The 20,445-nt window shown below is 42.6% G+C and overlaps 1 protein-coding gene and 1 non-coding gene across 2 annotated transcripts in view; one reads left to right on the top strand and one right to left on the bottom strand.

The window, feature by feature from the left end:
- The window catches only part of CELF4 (CUGBP Elav-like family member 4), an 817,890-nt gene that overhangs the window by 123,952 nt on the left and 673,493 nt on the right, over positions 1–20,445 (bottom strand). The window contains exon 5 of the mRNA XM_042453288.1: positions 6,351–6,494. Within this exon, the coding sequence (XP_042309222.1) occupies positions 6,351–6,494 (144 nt within the window). The remainder of the gene's footprint in view (positions 1–6,350; positions 6,495–20,445) is intronic.
- Positions 4,838–4,939, top strand: LOC121924527. Its single transcript, XR_006102646.1, has one exon. It is a non-coding gene; the product is annotated as a U6 spliceosomal RNA (small nuclear RNA).

Genomic DNA, 20,445 nt, shown 5'->3' with positions numbered 1-20,445 from the left:
GATGAAGTATCCCGCCCCCAGTGGAGGTTTCGACTGTTAATATGTTTAATATGTTTCTACTTGGTTCAAATTATTTATGCTTTTAATCTGGAAATGTTTCAAATTATTTAATTTATACACTGTCCTGAAAACCTGTGATAAAAGGCAGAGGCAGTGTAGTGGTTTGAGTGTTGGGCTAAAGGTGCATCTCCACTGTAGAAATAATGCAGTTTACACCACTGTAACTGCCATACTCCAGTTTACAGAACCTTGGGATTTGTAGCCTGGTGAGACATCCAGCACTCTTTGGCAAAGAAGGTGAAAGATCTTGTAAAACTACCAACCCCAGGATTCCATAGGATGGAGCTGCAGCACTTAAAGTGGTGTTAAACTGCAATAAATCTACAGTGGAAATGCATCCTAAGACTCTGGGAGACCAAGCCTCAAATCCCCACTCAGCCATGGAAACACACTGGGTGACCTTAGGCATGTCACACTCTCTCAGTCTTGGAGGAAGGCAATGGGAAACTCCTCTGAACAAATGTTGAGAAAATCCTTCGCCTTAGGGATGCCATAAATTGGAAATGGCTTGAAAGCACACAACAACAAGAACTATTACAAAATGGGGGAATTGTATTTTCTGTACATACCAGAAACCCATTTTCTGCCCATGTTTTTAACCACAGAATAATTCTTCCAGAACACACCGAATACCAAGAGAAAATTGCTCAACAATCTTGTTGGTCTGTTATTCTTCTCAATGGCAGATCTCAATTCATTCTCAACCTCTTTTTTGATCAAGGGAATGAATAATTGTGAATATTCTTGCATCCTAGTTTAAATGGTTTACTCGTAGCAGAATTGGATCCATGCACAAAATTGTATTTGCTGCTCCTTCCTACACACTGCTTGGGGGAAAAAGCCTTTTAAACTACAACTCTCAGCATCCCCCCAACAGCAAGGGGAGTTGTTCAAAAAATAACTTTCCCCTGACCAGTTCTGTTCCTCCTACATTTAGTGGCTCACCCCAAGTTAAGAGATTGTTTGGGCAGAAGCAGGTTAAAGCTGGAGTTATCCCATCCGTGTGCATTGAACACCTTGGGACAGAAAGACCTATATCACCCTGTAAGCCAAGAGCAGAATTATAAATGAGAGCGGCAGCTCTGAGAATGCATCTAGGGGAAGATTTATGGGAAGTAAGCCGGTTGCTGCAAGGGTCATGGCTCTCTCCTGTAAAACCTCCAGAGCGTGTCTTCATTTGACACCAGGCCATTAAAATAAGCATTGGGTCACATCCTTGCATCTCCCCACCCTGAGATGAGAAGACTGCTTGACCCCCCTCCATTTATTTAATTATATTCCTCTTTTTCTTAAGAACATAAGTGGATAAGAACAGCCTGGCCAGAACAGCCCAAAGGTCCAGCTAATCTGGCACCATGTGGATCACAGGAGCCAAACTGTGAAGCCAGTGACCCAGCCACGAGTTGGTCTGCCTCTGCCTGCCTGCCTTTCTTTCTTTCTTTCTTTCTTTCTTTCTTTCTTTCTTTCTTTCTTCCCCTTCCCCTTCCCCTTCCCTCCCTTCTTCCTCTGTGAGAAAAGATGTTGTTCCTTTCACTAGGAGGTGTGCATCATGCAGGGCAAAAGGAACAGTTTCGGTCCAGCATTAGTAGAAACACCCTGGACCTGCTACACCTCCTATGGTAAAGGGCATCTACACTGTAGGAATGATGTGGGTTGCCACCATTTTCAGCTCCATCCTATGGAATTCTGGGATCTGTAGTTTTCCAAGGTATCTAGCCTTTTCTGCCAAGGAATACAGGTATCTCACAAAACTACAGATGTCAGGATTCTGTAGGCTGGAGTCTTGGCCATTACAGTGATGACAAACTGCTTTATTTCTACAGTGGATGCACCCTTGGCTCCCAATTTGAAAAACAACAACACAAGGGTATTCCAGCCCCCAACGTTCCACTTTACATAGCCTTGAAAGGGATGATTGTTTCTTTCAGAAGTATAACTTTCCATCCTGGAGCCAATATATTATACTGGCAAGGTGGGATGTGGTGGCAGATTCTAGGGGGCCTTTAGGCTCTTCCAATCCCTGATGCAAGTTTTTTCCCCCCTATTTACCAGGTTCAGGAAAAAACTCTTGCTGAGATCAATAGGAAAGGTGTGCAGAGTCACAGATCTTGGAAAAGTAACTTTTCTAAGCTCTGGAGAATTGTAGCCTTAGGAGTTTTTCCAAGCTAGGGAAAGAGCTTAGATACAACATTTTAATGTAATTTTCTGTTTGTTTGGTTCATAGCCTTACTTTGTCTGCATCAGTTAGTTTGCATTTAATATAAGTTTCTTTGTTCTCCATTTTGTGATTTTCATGTCTCTCTCTTTTTCTCTTCTCCATGTTTGAAGACTGACATAAACAAATGGTGAATCAGCTTTGTGGGTATTTCAGCTTTGTAGCCAAGTATTCACAAATACTCAAAATTTGCCACATGAGATTTATTATTATTATTATTATTATTGATGTTCTGCCTCAAAACCCAGAACTGGATTGCTTCATACTTATGGGCATCTCCTTACCATTTGCATTTTATCAGGTGTCAAAAAAGAAAATCTCATAAGCTGCTGACTGTCAAATATTGTCAGCTGTCAAATGCAATCAAATACTAACAAATAATAAATATTAAATGATGTCATTTTTTAAATACTATATCGCTCAATATAAATTGAAACAGAATATGTATTCAGGCCAATAATACACTACATTGTGCTGGGAAGAAAGAGGTAAAAAATAATCATATTCGGAGCACAATATTTGGGGGGATACCCAAGGTTTTTTTTTTAAGCACCATATGCACAGTTTCCGAGAGAGAATTCCTTTTGTTTCTAAGCAACCCACCTCACCCAAAATAATGTTGTGAACCCATGCTGGAATCCTGTTGGCAAATCCCAACCCTTGTTGGGTAGAGTAAACCCATTTGTTGATTACAATCCAATATCGGTTTAGTGTAGCATAAATGCAGTCAGCTCCCAACATTTACTTGTTCCTTTTGTGGATTTGATGATTCACAGATTTTATAAATATGTTATCTTTAGGAACCTTTAGGTCTTCCAGCACAACTCTATGCTCAACATAGGGCAGATTCCTACAGAAGTATTCTTTCTAGGAATATTTAGGTCCTCCAGCACAACTTTATGGACAACTTCCACTAGAAATTGACCATAGAATACTTGTCTATGAATCTTTCAGAAGCTGACCACAGATTTCTGGGAACTGTCATCCAAAACATAACTTTCCCAAGACTTGCTCTAGAGAATGTAATAGATAAAAAATGACCTCCTGTTCTTTCTCAATCCTCCTGTTTGGAGAACCTCCCTTCTTCCTCCTCCCATCTCACTTGATCTCTCATGGGTATTTCTAAGGTGACAATCACCACAATATCTTTAAGCTGGTGATCCAATGTGGGTTAAATAAGACCAGTGGTGCAGGACACCTTTTGATCCTTTGTATGAAAACAGATAGGAAATGACACAGATCACAAAGAAGTTTCAGGCACTTTTCTGTGCCTGCTGCCACCAGATTCTGGGATGTGATCCTGTCAGCTTGGCAACTGAATCTCCCTGGGGGGATCCAAGCCACCCGCTTGTCATCTTTCAGTCAACGGCTACATGTCTCTGTTTGGATAATGTCAGCCACTGCATGGGCTGTTTACAATCCAACATCCTTATTTAATTGGCTTAAGGCAGAGTGGAGGAGTGTACAGAGAATAGGAGTCTGATCATGAAGTGGTGAAAAATCCTAACTGGGGTGACTGGAGGTGGCTACCATGTGGCCCATAGATCACACCTTGCCCACCACTCCTAGATAGGATGTGTGGCTATCCAGATGTTGAACTGCTACTCCCAGCAACCCCAGCTAGCATAGCCAGTGGCAAAGGATGCTGGAAGTTGCAGTTCAACATCTGGATAATGATGGAAAGAATATTCATTGTTATTCATTCCCTGGTTGAAAAATGGGTTTCCCAACAGTCTAAAAGTGGTTTGGGAAGAACAATAGACCTATGAGAATTTTATGCAGTTTTCTTTGAGGAATGGCTAGGGAAGCTTGGTATGTTTAGCCTGAAGAAGAGAAGGTTAAGAAGCGACATGATAACCATGCTTAAATAATTGAAGGGTTGTCATATTGAAGATGGAGCAAGCTTATTTCCTGCTGCCTCAGAGACCAAGACATAGAGCAATAGATTCAAATTACAGGAAAAGAGATTCCACCAAAACACCAGGAAGAACTTCCTGATGGTGAAAGCATGTTTGCCAGTGGAATATGCTGCCTCAGAATGTAGCAGAACCTCCTTCTTTGAGGGTTTTCAAAGAGAGGTTGGATGGTAATCTCTTGGGAGTACTTTGATTCATAGCAGAATAGTGTTGGACTGGATGGCCCTGGTGGATCTTTCAACACTATGCTGGTATTCAATGTCCAGAAGTGCCGAGGATGAATTATTTTGCACACAAAAACACATGGAAATTTTTGCCCCAAAACCTGTTTTCTATCCAGAAAATGGGGTTCATCCCTCCATAGTTTCTATAGACTATAACTTGATCTATACCCCCCAGGGAGGTGCTAGGGCCATAAAAATGGCCCTAGGTTGCACATGGTCCATGGACCACACTTTGCCTACCCCTAGAAAGGATGTGCAGCTATCCAGGTGTTGACCTACAGTTCCTAGCAATGGCAGCTAGCATAGCCAGAGGTAAGAGATGCTTTAAGTTGTAGTTCAAGATCCAAGTTTTGGATCTTCATAGACAGCTTCTGTGGCAGTAGGAACAGGGAACATTGTCCTAATTGCAACATAAAAAAATGGTGCTTGCTTCGGCAGCACATATACTAAAACTGGAATGATACAGAGAAGATTAGCATGGTCCCTGCGCAAGGATGACACAGAAAAAAAAAATGCCTGGTGATCCCACCTAGTAAGAGGTGTAATCTATTCCTTCGTGTTGCTTTACATTATTAAAACAACCTTGCTTCTGCAACACACACACACGCACACACACACACTTTTTTGCTTCTTTACCTCTTCCAGGGATCATATATTATATACTGATTTATGCAGTTACCTCTTCCTTTTTCCCCTTTGATCTGCCCTCCTGTAGACTGTCAACAATGAGCACTGCTAACTTACCATGACAAATGCCTTAACATTCTTAAGATTCAAATATACAAAAGCAGCGTGTGGTATAGGTTTTCTGCAGGCTGCCTGAAGGAGTAAAGAGACCTTTCAGGGCTGTTCCACTTCAAACTGAGAAAGGACAGGAGGGGACAGCCATGAGTGCAGTATGTCCCAGCCATAAAATTGAGTTTTCTACATCCCAACTTTCTCGCTTTTTACATGGGCATTCTTTGAAATATAGGCTTCTTTCCCATCCACAGGCTGAAAAGAGTGATAGGCCCTTCTGAATATTTAAATGGGTCCTTTGTGATAACTTTTGAGTATCCTGAAGGCAAGAAGAAGCTGTCCAAGCCTCACTATGATCAGGAAAAGTTACTTTTGTTGATGAGAATACTTCAGCCAGCATGGCAAGTTGCAGTCCAAGGCCTAAATCCAATTGCTAGTCCAATGCAGTTGTGGGTTGTATTAGCCCTTCATGAGACTTTGGAAGGCTGACCCCCCCACCAGTCCCTGCCTATATACACACACACACATGCACATATGCACACACAGAGAGTGAGCCTGCACCATATGCGGGCTTCCCTTCCACGGCTTTCAGCATACACTGAAGCCATGGCTCAATATAATGAATGGCGCATGCATCCATGGTGCGCATACCACGCGGCACCGCACGCACATGCCCCATTATTTTCAATGGGGCGTGAGCATACGCGATTTCCCCCTTCCCCTGCATAAAGGAAGTGAGGACTGTATATGCCTTCAAATGCCATCTTGGGGCATTATTTTTTGGTCTGCCTGAGCCATGTTAGGCCCAGGACAGGCATTTTTCTTAAACAACCATTGGCCCAAGGAGGCCCAAAATGTATAGAAATGTTCTTCACACCCCTAGAAAACATTTTGGGGGCATTTTTGACCCCTGAGGGCAAAGACTACACTTTGCTGACTTACCAGCAAAATGCTGACTTATCATTAAATGCAAGTGCTGACTTACCATTGAGCAATCTCTTCTACTTGGAACTAGTAATAGGATATGGGCCTTAGATGATATATGGCCAGGATGGATGGGGAATACTGGTAACCATTGTCCAAAAAAAAAAGAAAAAAAAAGCAACTTTTCAGGCTCCGATTAGGATAAATTACAGTATCGTTTGAGGAGCTAACCCACTCGCCTTTGGTCCCACCCCACGTTGTATCTACACTTACTGCCTGTGCGTAGGCGCCATATGCTCCAAACTGGATCGCCATTGGGTTGAACATGCCCATCTGCCCAGCCATTTGCTGCATGCGCCTCATGGTACGCTCCTTGTCCGTATCTGCAAACTTGACCACCAGGCTCGATGAGGCTCCCTGCAGGAAGGAAAGGGGAAAGGAAGAAAATGAAGAAAGGGAAGGCCACTATAAGTGCATTTAGTTGGTGTCTGTGTGAAGGACCAAGCATTGTTGAAAGAATTCAGTTTGACAACACTTCAAAGTGCTGCAGCCCATCCTATGGAATCTTGGGATCTGTAGTTTCACCTGGTCTTCTGTCTTCTCTGCTGGTGCCTCACCAAACTTCAAATCTCAGGATTCTGAAGAATGGAGCCATGCTACTTAAGCTGGTGTCAAACTGCATTATTTCAACAGTATTGATGAACTCATTAGCTACCCAAGGGAGGCAGCTGCCCAGCTTTCAAAATGACACCCTACAGTTCTGAGTGCCAAAAGAGACAACTTGGGTTAGGACATGGAGAAGGGAGCAAATGCCATGCTCTTTATCCAGGGTTAGCTAATAAATGTGGCCATTCTCTACAGTCTGTTTTTGGAAGTGGGCTCCCATTGTCTAGATCCAAATCCAAGGTTGCAATGTGGATGCAACTGCATTTTCACATGGCTGGTGAAGTCTGTGTTGTACCGTTGCCACTATCAGATATCATTTGGGATGACATTGCCGTAGCTGCTCTTAACCTGCTGTTTTATATGTATACCAACAGCCTCTCTAGTAATCAAGTATAAAGAGGTGAGGGATTATTAAACTAAGGAACCCAATTTCCCAAACCGTAGAAGTCTCATAGTAAAAGCCATGTTCCCTGGATTAACAGCATTTTCTGGGAGGAAGTGGTGACAAGTCTCTTTCTCTCTCCCCAGTCCCTCTCCTGTCTCTTTGACCTGTCACTCTTTCCCACTCTAATAAATCCATAACCCACTTGAACAATGCAGCAAGGAACAAGGGAGTGAAACAAATGATTTAGCTAAACAAAAGGCGAGAGAGAGTGTGAAAAAGAGAGGTAGGGAGGAGGGAAGCAGTGTTCAAGGATGCAGAGCACTAGGTATGAGTTATTAAGAGAGCACAGCAAGGAACGGAAAGAATTGTCCCCAGTCCCTCTTGATCAAGGTTTTGGATTCATGCAAGCAATGTATTTCCCTTAATTTCTCTATTCCTCCCTTCAAACTGCATGATACAGGTATTGATCCTTCCTCAAACAGTGCTCTTAATTACACTTCATTGACAAATGAATATTCTTAATGCATACATTTCCTGGTAATTATCACCAGACCAGGCCTTAATTAGATATCAAGTTTCGCTTAATTAATCCTGGAAAGAAAGACTCTTTGGTCACTGCGATCTCACATTCTTAGCCTGCTGGTAGAAATGTTTGAAGCAGAGACCATCTACTTCAAGCCAGAGGGTGGAGCAGAGGTGTTGTTTGTCATTGTTGTTGTTGTTGTTGTTGTTGTTATGGCGCATGGTCCTGAGTTCTATCTTTTGATACCAGCACAGAATGATAAAAACTTGTGGTGAGAACAAAGTGGTGAAAAGGAATAAAGTGGACTTCAATTGGTGCATCTAAAACTGGACTTGAAAGTCATCATCATCATCATCATCATCATCATCATCATCATCACCACCACCACCACCATCACCTTCATCATGTTTTTAGCAATTCCTTTTACATTCTACAGATCCAAATAGAAGTAATTATGCAAAGAAGGGGTCCTTGTATGCATTGTTTTTTAAATGACTCTCTACTCCAGACACGTTCTTTTAGACCAAAAGTCAAGCTTTCTCCCTTTTCCAACTCAGTTAACTCTGTGCCAGAGGAAGGTAAGGAGTGTTAAAAAGACATACCAAAATCTGGGGCAGGAGGGAGGCTAAATGAACTTATTTTCAAAAAGAGTTCCTCAGCTATGGAGTGGCCACAGAGAAGGCCCTGTACCTTAAAGATACCTGTGTAGCTACTATATGAAGAAGACTCTAGAGAGGGACCTCCCTAGAAGCCCATAAATGCTTGGGTTGCTCATACAGGAGGAGATCTATTACTTGTTTCAGCGAGGTAGAAACCGTTGGCCTTGGGAAGTGGGAAAATGTCTGTCATTTGGTGCAATAATGCTCAATACAAAACCATACTACTTTTTATTAATTGTCTCTCTGCTACTTCTCAGTAACTGAGAGGCCTAGCTTCTTCAAATGTACTCAGTACAAAAGTTCTCCATTGTTAAAGACCATCCTTACAAGCTGCACAGGACTGAGTTATAACTTTTGGACCAGAACAAGGCAGCGTTTTCTTAAACTGGCAAAAGATGCTCCATCCATCAAATGACCAATAATAATATTTTAAATATTTGCTATCCAAAGAATCAGGATACAACCTATCCTATTTCAATACCTTAACCAAGCCCCCCCTCCCCCAGAGTCATCACCTTGTTTTTCTATTAAATGTGGATTATATGGATATTAGAGGTGGAAACAGAACTGGGTGTGACAAAAGGTCTTTCTTTACAATCTAAATTTTAAAGACTGGATCCTGAAACTCTGCTATTGAGCTATAGCATGTCCTGATTTATTGAAATACCCTTTCAGCTCAGAGACTGGAATGTTTAGGGACATTCTATGGCATTGCAGGCGTATGTAACTGGTGCGGAGTGAAGCTGGTATAAATTTGTGAAGTTGAAGGCTTTCATGGCCAGCATCCATAGATTTTTGTGGGGGTTTTTTGGGCTATGTGGCCATGTTTTAGAAAAGTTTATTTCTGACATTTTTCAGCCACAGATGCTGGTGAAACATCAGGAATCAACTCTTCTAGAACATGGCCACATAGCCTGAAAAACCCACAAAAATCTGGTACAAATTAACAGATCTGGAAGGTGATCTGGGGCTTATTTGGCATTTGCCCATGGGACACAGCAGTTCCAAATACCATATTTCAGGAACCGTGAGAGCAGGAAGAGTGAACAGCAGCTGCATTCACAATAGACTGACCTCTGAGCATTCAGCATAAAACAAAATGGCCTCAAATTACACACAAAGTGCAGTGAGGTATGTGTCTGTGTAAATGTAAATTTCTCTAGCAAACATGGCTGGCTCCTGTTATTCTGCCTTTAGGGCCAGATGAGTGGCCTACACAAAGACATCACACTCTCTGCATTTTCCTCACACCGCACCACAGTATATTTCACCCCTTACATCCACTAGTTACTGGAGTCCAAACCCATTCTGGCAAAACTGACAGATCAGCTAACAAAGTCTTTACACAAGAGGTGGCTGGTTTCTTCCAATCAAAGGATGGTAAATCTGCTCCAATTTTTAATCCATCCAAGGTACTTAACCTTAACCTCCAAATGGGGTAGAACCTTAAAAACTTAATAAATAAAAATTAAACTTTAATTTATATCCCGCTTTTTGTTACCACAATCAAACCTTTAAAAATACAATATATGCAATCCCCCCCTTGGAAAAGGATTCTATCCATTAAAATTACAAACGATAAAATCTAAAAGCAGTAATACAATAATAAAATAATGGTAGGTCGAGTCTTCACTTATATATGACTGTGGGTGGAGCGTTACATGGCCGGGCTCTATTCTGGGAAGGCCTGTCAGAAGAGATCCATCTTGACAGCTTTCTTGGAGCTCTCTGGGTTGGCAATTTGATGGATCTCGTCTGGCAGGCCATTCCATAAAGTGGGAGTGATCGCGGAAAAAGTCCTCTGGGAGGTCGCCAACAATCTGGTCTTTGTGGACTGCAACAAATTACTCCCAGAGGATCTGAGGGTGCGGGACGGATTATACGGAAGGAGGCGATCCCTAAAGTAGGTTGGGCCCAAGCCATGGAGGGCTTTGAAGGTAATGACCAACACCTTGTACTGTGCCCAGAAACGAATAGTCCACCAGTGGAGTGATTTTAATATAGGTGTAATATGGTCACTCCTAGTAGTTCCTGTAATCCATCTGGCTGCCATATTCTGCACCAGTTGAAGTTTCCAGACTAGGCACAAGGGTAGCCCCATGTAGAGTGCATTGCAAAAATCAAATCTTGAGGTTACCAGTGTATGTACTACAGTTTCAAGGTTACCCCGTTCCAGGAAAGGGAGCAGCTGACGTATCAGCCAGAGCTAATAACAGGCACTCTTGACCATCACATTCACCTGATTTCTCATCTGAAGCAACGAGTCGAGAAGCACCCCTAAGCTGCGAACACAGTCCTTTGCGGGGAGCGTGAACCCCTCTAGGACTGGAGGTTGCGGCCCGATACCTGGTTTAGGGGCCCTTACCGTAAGTACTTCCGTTTTGTCTGGATTCAGCTTGAGCTTGTTTCCCCTCATCCAGTCCATTACTGCTGCAAGACATTCAGGGGAGAAATGTCATCTGTCGTCATTGCTGATGACCAAGACATGGAGAAGTATATTTGGGAGTCATCAGCATACTGATAACACCCTGCTCCATGTCTATGGATGATTTCTCTCAGCGGCTTCATATAGATGTTGAATAATATCGGGGACAGGATGGTGTCCTGAGGGACACCACAATTAAGCTCTGTTTTTGAAGAGCAACTGTCCCTGAGCATCACCCTCTGGAATCTACCTGAGAGGAAGGAACGGAACCACTGCAAAGCAATGCCTCCAATTCCTAGCTCTCTCAGGCGTTCCAAGAGGATGTCGTGGTCTATTGTGTCAAATGCCGCTGAGAGGTAAAAGAGTGAGATGTGTAATTACAGAAATAGGTAGATTTGTCTGCAAAGCTGATATGAACTTTTGCATTGACTCCAAACCATCAAGTCCCCTGAATGAAGATGAAGTCTCCTTTTGGGTATTTGCTTTTATAAAAGGCCAGTTAAATGAGGAGCTTATCAAAACTAAATTCCTCTTAGTCTGGCAGATTTGGTTCCTGTAACTCCTTTGCCTGCTCTCCAGCAGCTTGTAATAGATTGCTCCTCTTAGTCAGCCGCGCTCAGCATTCTTGAATCCAGGACCAGGAGCAGAGAATAAAAATGGAGGCACAATTGCCCCTGTGCTGTGGCTCACTTTGTAATCCCTAATGAGAGACCTCGGTGGGAAAAACTAATTTCCCAGCCTGTCTCGAGGTGTGAAATAAAGTTCTTCTTGAAAATGAGAGCTTGACAGGTCAGTGGTGAAATTTCATATTCACAGCAAAATAAAATATCCATCCATTGATATTTCATTAAAAGCCATGAAAACAAATCTGCCAGCCCCTCCCGTGCTCTGGCTGATATTCTGACCCACCAGCTCCAGCTCTTCCAGAGTTCAATCCTCTGTATATAAAGGAAGCATCAACTTTTCATCAGGAGAAAGACCGTGGTAAAATAGCTGGTCAATCTTATTCTCTTTAGGAGAATAATTGCAGTTGGAAGCAAAAGGCACATACACACCTGTGAGAGTTATTACATTATAAAGTTAAATACTGCGGCCAAGATCCTATACCTGAGTTGTATAGTGTAAGTCTCCACATATGGAGTTATGCATTGTTTAGGCTATGCAACCCTTATGTTGAATGGCAATGTTGCATAATTAAATGCACACCTGAATGTGCAGCCAAATGTGCACTGAATGTGGATGTGTATCCATCTGTGCATGGATTACACCACCTGCACATGGATGTACATTGCAGGAGCATGGATGGGCATATCATGCACATGTTCTTCAGCATGAACAATGGCACTGCATACACAATCCCACTTCTGAAACCTTGAACTGAAGCCAGATGTTTCATGGTGGATGAAAACATTCAACAGCTTCCAGGCCTGTGACTATCTGTCATATTTTCCCCTCCTGTATGATTTTGCCCAGTGAAGAAGCCAGTGGTGCTTCAAAAGCTTGCATGATGTATTTTGTGCATTTTGGTTGTCCCAATACAGGTATGGCTGTTCCATTGATTTTGGATGTTATTGGACTTTGCTATGTGGTCAACATGACTACCCCTCGATATAACTTCTTTAATGTTCTTTAATGTTCAAGTTAAAAACTGTCATGAATTTACTACCCCAGTGACATGTTACTAGAGGCAACTGTTGCTAAACTTTAAAGGCATTATCCCAGGTGCTGAAGCTATTTTGGGGATAGGTTTCAGAGCTCCAGAGAGATCACAGTTGAAAGTAATAGAGTAACCACTCTATTGACATGGAAACCATGCACTGCTTTTGACTGGGCAGGTTGGGGAGCTAACCAGCCATTGGAAAGCAGGTGAAGTCAAGGCCATGGTGCACACCGAACACTTGGTTGGCTACCTGTGGGATCCAGGATTATTACTGGTAGAGTATAGAGAGCAGGTTTTTATCCCTAGTTTCCTTATGAAACCCACTGGGTGATCTTGGGCATGTCATATGCTCTCAGTCTTAGAGAAAGGCAATGGCAAACATCCTCTGAACAAATCATGCAAAGAAGACCCTCTGATAGGTTTGTCTTAGGGTCATCTTGTCAGAAACCACTTGAAGGGATACCACCACCACCACCACTACAACAAATGTTTACACGATATGAGAATGTTTAGGCTCTTAGCTTGTGTGTCTCTCCTTCCTAAATTCTCATTTATTTGACCATCTGAAGTGTTTGGATTCATCTGAATATTTAGCCTACTGTCTCAAGAGTGCTTCCAATCCTTATAACATATTAACAGAGCTCACCAAAACACTTGAGGAGACTTCTTCTGAAGATCTCCTCCTCTGTGGATCAGGACCTTGAGGTAATCATGAAAGGAATGATGGGGAATTGGACCCAAGGAGTTCCTCCCACCCCATGATCAGATGATCCCCTAATGGAGGAGGCAGGAAAAAAGGACACAATGGCCTGAATAGTATTGGTGGTCTTAACTAGAGTAGACCCACTAAATCAACAGGATGTACATAAATGTTGATTCGTCGTATAACAATTGCTTCAGTGAATCAACTCTGTGTGGAACTATCAATTTGGGTTCAGGCCAATGCTTCCTTAGAGGACTCCCCCATTCCTGCTCTAGACCCTTCCTATGGCTACCTGCAGGAAAAAAGGGCTAGTGGGAATTGGTGGCTTGGATGTCAGTGGATGTGGTGAATCTTGCTCTAAGTTTTAATCTGCTTTAAAGGAGCTATGCAAAGTGCCAAGACCTATTCTGGATTTGCACTAAAATCCACAGTGGATTCACCACTCACTGATATTGCATCACCTGCTTTCAGTGCCACAAGGCAAGAGGCAACAAGGGGCATTCTGAAGCTCATTCCCCAGACGAAAAAGGCTTGTTTTGTTCTCCTTAGGAGGTGGCATGGGAACTGCTTGCTTTAAAACAGAAGATTGTCAAGTAGTCCAAGCAAGGACAGAAGGTGTGCATGGCTCTGCTATTAGAACTCTGGATGGTTAATGGCTTTGCAGAAGACTTGGAAGATTTTCTGGCTCACAGTGTTTCACAGTTGCAACAGTCAAAGTACTCTCCCTCCTTCACCCGCCTGCCCCACAATTATATTACTGGAATGAAGAAAATAACCCGGAATAGGAATGGCAGAATCTGTCAGTTTTCATTTCTTCAGCATTCATTCTCTTTTTCTTTTCTTTTCTTTTTAAAAAAATCTCACATTCATTTCATTCTTCTTATTGAAAGTGAAGTGAAGGAGAGGCCCCCACCGTTTGCCCTGGCCAAATTCAATAGGCACACCAAGCAGATCGCCATGTGCTATGTATACCATGGACACTATGGAACTATGAAAGATGAAGAGCCTGTCAGAAAACAAGAAAGAGGTGGTAGCCCTAGTTATGTACTGCTGAATACACAGGGATCCAAAGTGAGGCAGAGGTGCCTGGCATTTTCCATGTCAGTGTGATGGTGAAGCCACTCCAGGTTTTAGATAGTTTTAAAGGTGTTGTCCAAGGTGATGAACCCATTTTTGAGATGAATCCAGTATGTTGTAGAGGTTTGAGCATTGGACTATGAATCTGGAGACCAGGGTTTGAATCTAGGCTCAACAACAACAACAACAGCATCTTGAAAATCTCCTTTAAAGCATGGTTCAAAATTCACCACTCCATGGAATCCACTGGTCATCACTAAAATCAGACATTTAAGAGCTGAGTACTCAAAGGCATCTATTTGGTTGGATAAATCAATTTCACTTTCTCCCACATTTCAGTTTGCAAATCTCAAACGCGTTGTTTTGGATTAATGAAGGTGGTGGTGGTGGTTAAAACTCAAACAACTCAACTCGAACAATTTCTCTTCCATCCTTAGCAGGGGTGGATTTTTCTGAGCTCCTCTCGGTCATTCCTTAAAATAGATTCCTGGATTCAAATTATTTTGGCACAAAAAACATCTTTGGAAATCGGCAACTGAAATTACTTTGTGGGCTACTTTGTGGGGGATGCTGGGAGCTGTAGTCCAAACATTCCCAAGTTCTGTCCTCATGGTAGATCTTCTTTTGATCTTCATGAAGAGAGACACTGTAATTTGAACCCTGGACTTTTGTAAGTGAGGCCAGTACTCTTAATGCTGAGAGTACATATCACTCCATTGGCCTGCAAAAAGGATTAGGATTGGGAAGTGGAGAGAGATGGGGAGAAAGCCTCATTCCCAATTAAAATTAGGCACAACTTCTCCACAAGAAGGGGAAAAAATCCAGTCTTTTCTGGCAGAAAGCAATTACTGTGGCTCACAGTGACAGCCACTAAGAAATGGAGATTGGGGAGGAAAGTTAAATCAAGCCCTCTGCAAATAAATTATAACTCAGAAAGACCCTCTGAGCACCGTTTGTTATTTTGATACTCCCTGAAGAATCCCACAAGCAAGGAGGATGCGTTTGCCACAGGCTGTCTCACTGCAGCTCTGGATGAATGCCCTTCGGCCATCACTCCTGACTTGGCCACTCTTCAAGAGTGCATCTACAATGTAGAAATAATGCGGCTTGCCATCAGTTTCACTGCCATTGCTCCATCTGAGAGAATCCACGGATTTGTAGTTTTCTGAGAGGCCAGTGTTATTTGGTAGAGAAGACTGAAGACCTTTTAAAACTACAAGGATTCCCTAATCTGAAACTACAGCACTTAAAGTGGTGTCAAACTGCATTATTTCTGCAATGGAGATAGAACTCCCCCAAGAACTGGGGATGTTCATCTCTCCTTGTGGATGCCCTCTTTGCTCATCCTTCAGGGGAGAGGTGTAGTGGGAGAGTGTGGTGGTGGAGGAGAAGGAAATAACCCAACATATTTACCTCCAGAAATAAATGTACTTGAGTTTATTCTTCTCATCTTTAATGGAATGAATTCTTGGTTTTCAGTTTATCATGGCCAAGATCCTACCTTATGCTAGTGTAGTGTAATTTTGAAAAGACTAGTGTGGTTTGAGGGGCGGACTAGGATTCTAGGAGACCAATCCTTGCTGAGCCATGGAAACCTGCTGGATGATCTAAGACAAGTCACACTCTCTCAGAAGTAGGCAATGGCAAACTTCATCTGAAGAAATCCAAGTCAGAGTGTGGTAGTATTTTGAGTGCTGGACAAACACTCCTGGAGACCTGAATCCCATTCACATTATAGAATTATGGTACTATTATTCCACCTTAACTGCCACGGCCCAATTCTATGATATCCTGGGATTTGCAGTTCAGGGAGGGGATCCAGGATTCTCAGCCAGAGCATTCCAGTGCTTCACCAAACTACTAGCCCTAGGATTCCTCAGGATGGAATCATGGCAGTCAAAATTGAATCATTCCTGCTCAGTCATGAAAACCCACCTTGGACAAGTCATGCTTTCTCAGATCTAGAGAGATAATGGCAAACTTTCTCTGAATAAATATTGTCAAGGAGACATTAGGATAAGGTTGCCATACACTTGCATCAAACTGAAGGTACATAACAACAACAAGACAAAAGTCAGTGTGGCGTAGTGGCTTGAGTGTTGGATATGACTTTGGAGACCAGGGTTCAATTCCCCACTCGGCCATGAAATCTGCTGGGTGACCTTGAGGAAGTCACATGCCTCAGCCTCAAAGGATGGCAATGGCAAGCCTCCTCTGAACCAATCCTGCCAAGAAAACCCCATGACAGGTTTGCCTTTGTGTTGCCATAAGTCAGAAACAACTTGAAAACACAACACAACAACAAATGTACAAATACCTTGGAATTCCACTGATTTTGTAGTTTGGATATATTCACACAGGCCTCCTCTGAACAAATCTTGCCAAGTAAACTCCAATGGCCTTAGGGTTACCATAAATCATAAGCTACTTGAAGGCACACAACAACAAGAAGAAGAAGAAGAAGAAGAAGAAGAAGAAGAAGAAGAGGTGGTGTGACTCTATTCAACTAAGGTTCAAATCCCTGCTCAGACACTGGAATACACTGGACAACCTTGGGCAAGTCACACACTCAGCCTCAGAGGAAGGCAATGGCAAATCCCCTCTGAATGAAGCTTACCAAGAAACCCTTTCCAATCCAGCCTTCCTTCTTCTAGCTTCCTCTAACAATAATAAGACTAACAGATGCTGGTGAAACGTCAGGAAGAAACTCTTCTAGAACATGGCCACATAGCCCCAAAAACCCACAAAAAACTATGGATGCTGACCTTCGACTTCACAAATGTTTATTTCTTTCCTGCCGCCCCTTAAGGCTCCATGTGGGGTACAGCATATTAAAATGCAACCAATTTGAAAAATAAAACAAATAAAAACAATAGTTAAAGCACAATACAATACAGTAAAGCCATTGAAGTACACTCATATGGGTACATTGTTAAAAATATACAGATTAAAAAGTCATATTTTAAAATGGACTGGGTTGGCCTGTTGGAAGAGACGTCTCTTTAATGTTGTTTTAAATGATGTCAGTGTTTCCAGATGTTGAATCTCTTCTGGCAGGTCATTCCACAGTTTGGGGGCAGCTAAAGACAAGGTCCTCTAGTGTCTTTTTATCTCATTCCCCACTGGTCTGAAAGTATTCTAAGCAACCTATGTTGCCATTGCTCATGGCAACTTATGGGCCTAATTTTTGGCCCATCTTAGGGTTGCCTTAAGTCATAAGGCACAGATCCTCACCACCAACAACAGGACTAGCCTATTGCCTTCTCATCCTCTCCCTCTTTCATCCAGGCAGCCCTGAGCTTGTTTTCTCTCTCTTGCAGAGCCACTTAGCTCCTTTTGACTTTGACGAGGCTGTCAGGAGTCGTGCCATTGCTTATCCTCCACTTATCCCATTTGGAGGTAATGGATTCCACTGTGGCAGAAGACTTTGAAGGGGAACGGAAAGGAAAGTAGGAGAGAGGCGCAAAAAAGCGAGCGAGCAAGGGGAGAGAAAAGATGCCTGTGATGTCCCCCTGGGCCTCTTAGCTGTCCTGCCAGATGCCTGCGCTGTTACCGAGATGTGACTAGAGAGGAAAAGTAGCTCAGATGAGGTCTTTATGCCCCAAAAGGCCGCCTTCGAAGCTGGGATGATTCATACCCCCTGTCAAGCGGCCAGGCTGCCTAACTTTCTATTCTGGGGCTCCGGAACATGTGATTTATTAGTTCATTTATGGAACAATGGCAGTGGGGAGGGAGGGAGGAGAGAGAAAGTTGTTCTGTGGATTAGCAAAAATACACACATCTGGATTCACACATGCGCACATGTGCACTGCACCTGATAGCCCAGCATTAGCAGAGACATGATGGTGATCTAAGTTGCTAAGGGTGCTTTCTGGCCAGTGGGGAATGAGATATAGAAGAGGCTAAAAGAAGGAAGGGCCTTGGATTGGAAAGGCTCGCTCAGACAGGTTGTTGTTGTGTGCCTTCAGGTCATTTCTGAGTCATGGAATACTTAAAACAAATCTATCACAAGGTTTTGTTGGCAAGATTTGCTCATGGGGATTGCACCGGTCTTCCTTAGAGTCTGAGAGACTAACTTGCCCAGGGTTACCCAGTGGGTTTCCATGGCTGAATGAATCTTAATCCAGCACTCAAACCATGACACCACACTGGCTCATAGAATATTGAAGGCTAAAGCTCGGGCAACTAATCAGATGAAAGAGAGGGAGGAAGGAGGGATGGAGGGAAGGATTAATTTTATCTAACACATGCTTAGCATAGAATTGGCTTGCAGTAGACATATTGATGGCTGCCAAACAAAGTTCAGTAAGAACAAGGATCTGTTATTGGCTATCCATTAGGATACACTACACCAGCTTGGTGTAGTGTTTGAGTGTTGGTCTATGATTCTGGAGGTAGTGTTTGAGTGTTGGTCTATGACTCTGGAGTTAAGCATTTGATTCTCTGCTTGAGCTTAAAAACCCACTGGATGACCTTTGACAAGTCACACGCTTTTGGCCTCAGAGGATGGCAATGGCAACCCCCTCTGAAGAAAACCCTATAAGATATTCACCTTAAGGTCACCATAAGTCAAAAACAACTTGGAGGCACATAACAACAACAATTGTGCATTCTTGGATGGTGCTTAGCTAATCACCAAGTGCCTTCAATGTACCATTTGGTTAATAAAATACAGGTAATAAAGTTTCAAAGAAAGCCAGAGTAGTATAGTGGTCTGAGCCTAGGATTACAGCTGTGGAGTCAGGGTTCGAATTCCCTCACAGCCATGGAAACCCATTGGGTCCCACTATTGGCCTCAGAAGATGGCAATGGCAAACCGCCTCTGAAGAAACTTGCCAAGAAAAATCTATGATAGGTTCGCTTTAGGGTCACCATAAGTAAAAAAATGACTTGGAGGCACACAACAACAACAACAACAACAGCAACAACAACAGGATAGATAAATGGTACTATTGAGAAGCAGTATCTCTCCAGTATGCAGAGACAGTATACAGCTTGGTGGGATAACAATGGGATGAAGTGCAGACCTTAATGGAATGCCTACAGTCTATCTGAAAGGTGGCATCTCCACGTGGACCTCCCTGAGTTTTAACATCTTTGGAGGAGAGCATCACAGACACATATGAAGAGGATGAAGGATAGGGCACTGTCAGTAGCTTCTCCCAGCTTATAAAACTTTCTTCCAAGGCAGGCTTCTTTGGTCCCCTCTTTATTGTCTTTTTTTCTGGCAAACAGAACTTCAGCTTTTGACTGCTTGGGATAGTGCAATGGCTGTGTTGATTTTTAATACATATTAGGTTCTAATGTGTTTTTAAATTATCTAAATGAATGCCTTCGTAACTGTGATCATGAATTCAAGCCAAAGTTTTTAAGTGGATTGTTTCGGTTTTGAGATAAGATTGTTGTTAACTGCCATCAAGGTTTTTTTGACCCATGGCGACACTATGAATGAAGTACCTCCAAGTCACTCTATCCTGAGGCCCTTGCAGATTCATGGCAGTGACTTCTCTCTCACTGACTCTATCCTCTTTTCCTATTGCCTTTAATTTTACCAAGTATTATTATTTATTACAGTGGGTCCTTTTTTTCTCATGATAACCTTGGTTTAGTCGTATTTGATTTGAAGAAGAGTTTGGGCCTGATTTGCTCAAAAACATTGCATTACAAATTCCCAATCAATCAGTCAGTTAGTCAATCAGTCAATCAATACAGTCTCCCTAGAAACCTCTCACCATTAATGAGAATAGAATACTGGAATAGACTGGCCAGCTTTTGCCAACCTTTCACAAGGGTTGGACAAGAGATACCATCACTCCCAGGGAAGATGGCAACTGGGACCAGGTTAGGAAAAGATGATATATAGGCCAAGTGTTTGTCCAGTGGGCTTCATTAGGTCACACATATGGTCTGTGCCAAGTTCCCCCAGGGAATGATGACAATTGCAACAGTTATAGAAATTCAAGATGTCTGGTTAGAAAATAACTCCATGTTCATTTTTAATTTTTTTTTTTAAAAAAAGATAGGACTCTACCACAAAGCTTGGCAAAGTTGCTTTTTTTTAGGAGGTATTTTAACTTTTAGTATCTCCTCAGGCCTTGTGACTAGTTCTAAGAATTATAGTCCAAAAAGTAATTTGTCTAAGCTCCTGTGGCAGAAATATTTGCGCTGTAGGTAGAAATGCACCCTTGCAAAACAAAGCAAGCTTTTAGCACAAAAACCCAGAGATAAAGAGGAAAGATGCCTTATTATTGGTCAAGTAAAATAAAACAA

The sequence above is a fragment of the Sceloporus undulatus genome, chromosome 2 (genome assembly GCF_019175285.1).
Source record: "Sceloporus undulatus isolate JIND9_A2432 ecotype Alabama chromosome 2, SceUnd_v1.1, whole genome shotgun sequence".
In the NCBI taxonomy this organism is placed as follows: domain Eukaryota; kingdom Metazoa; phylum Chordata; class Lepidosauria; order Squamata; family Phrynosomatidae; genus Sceloporus; species Sceloporus undulatus.
The sequence above is the reverse complement of the archived record's forward strand: the minus strand, read 5'-3'. Positions and strand labels throughout refer to the sequence as shown.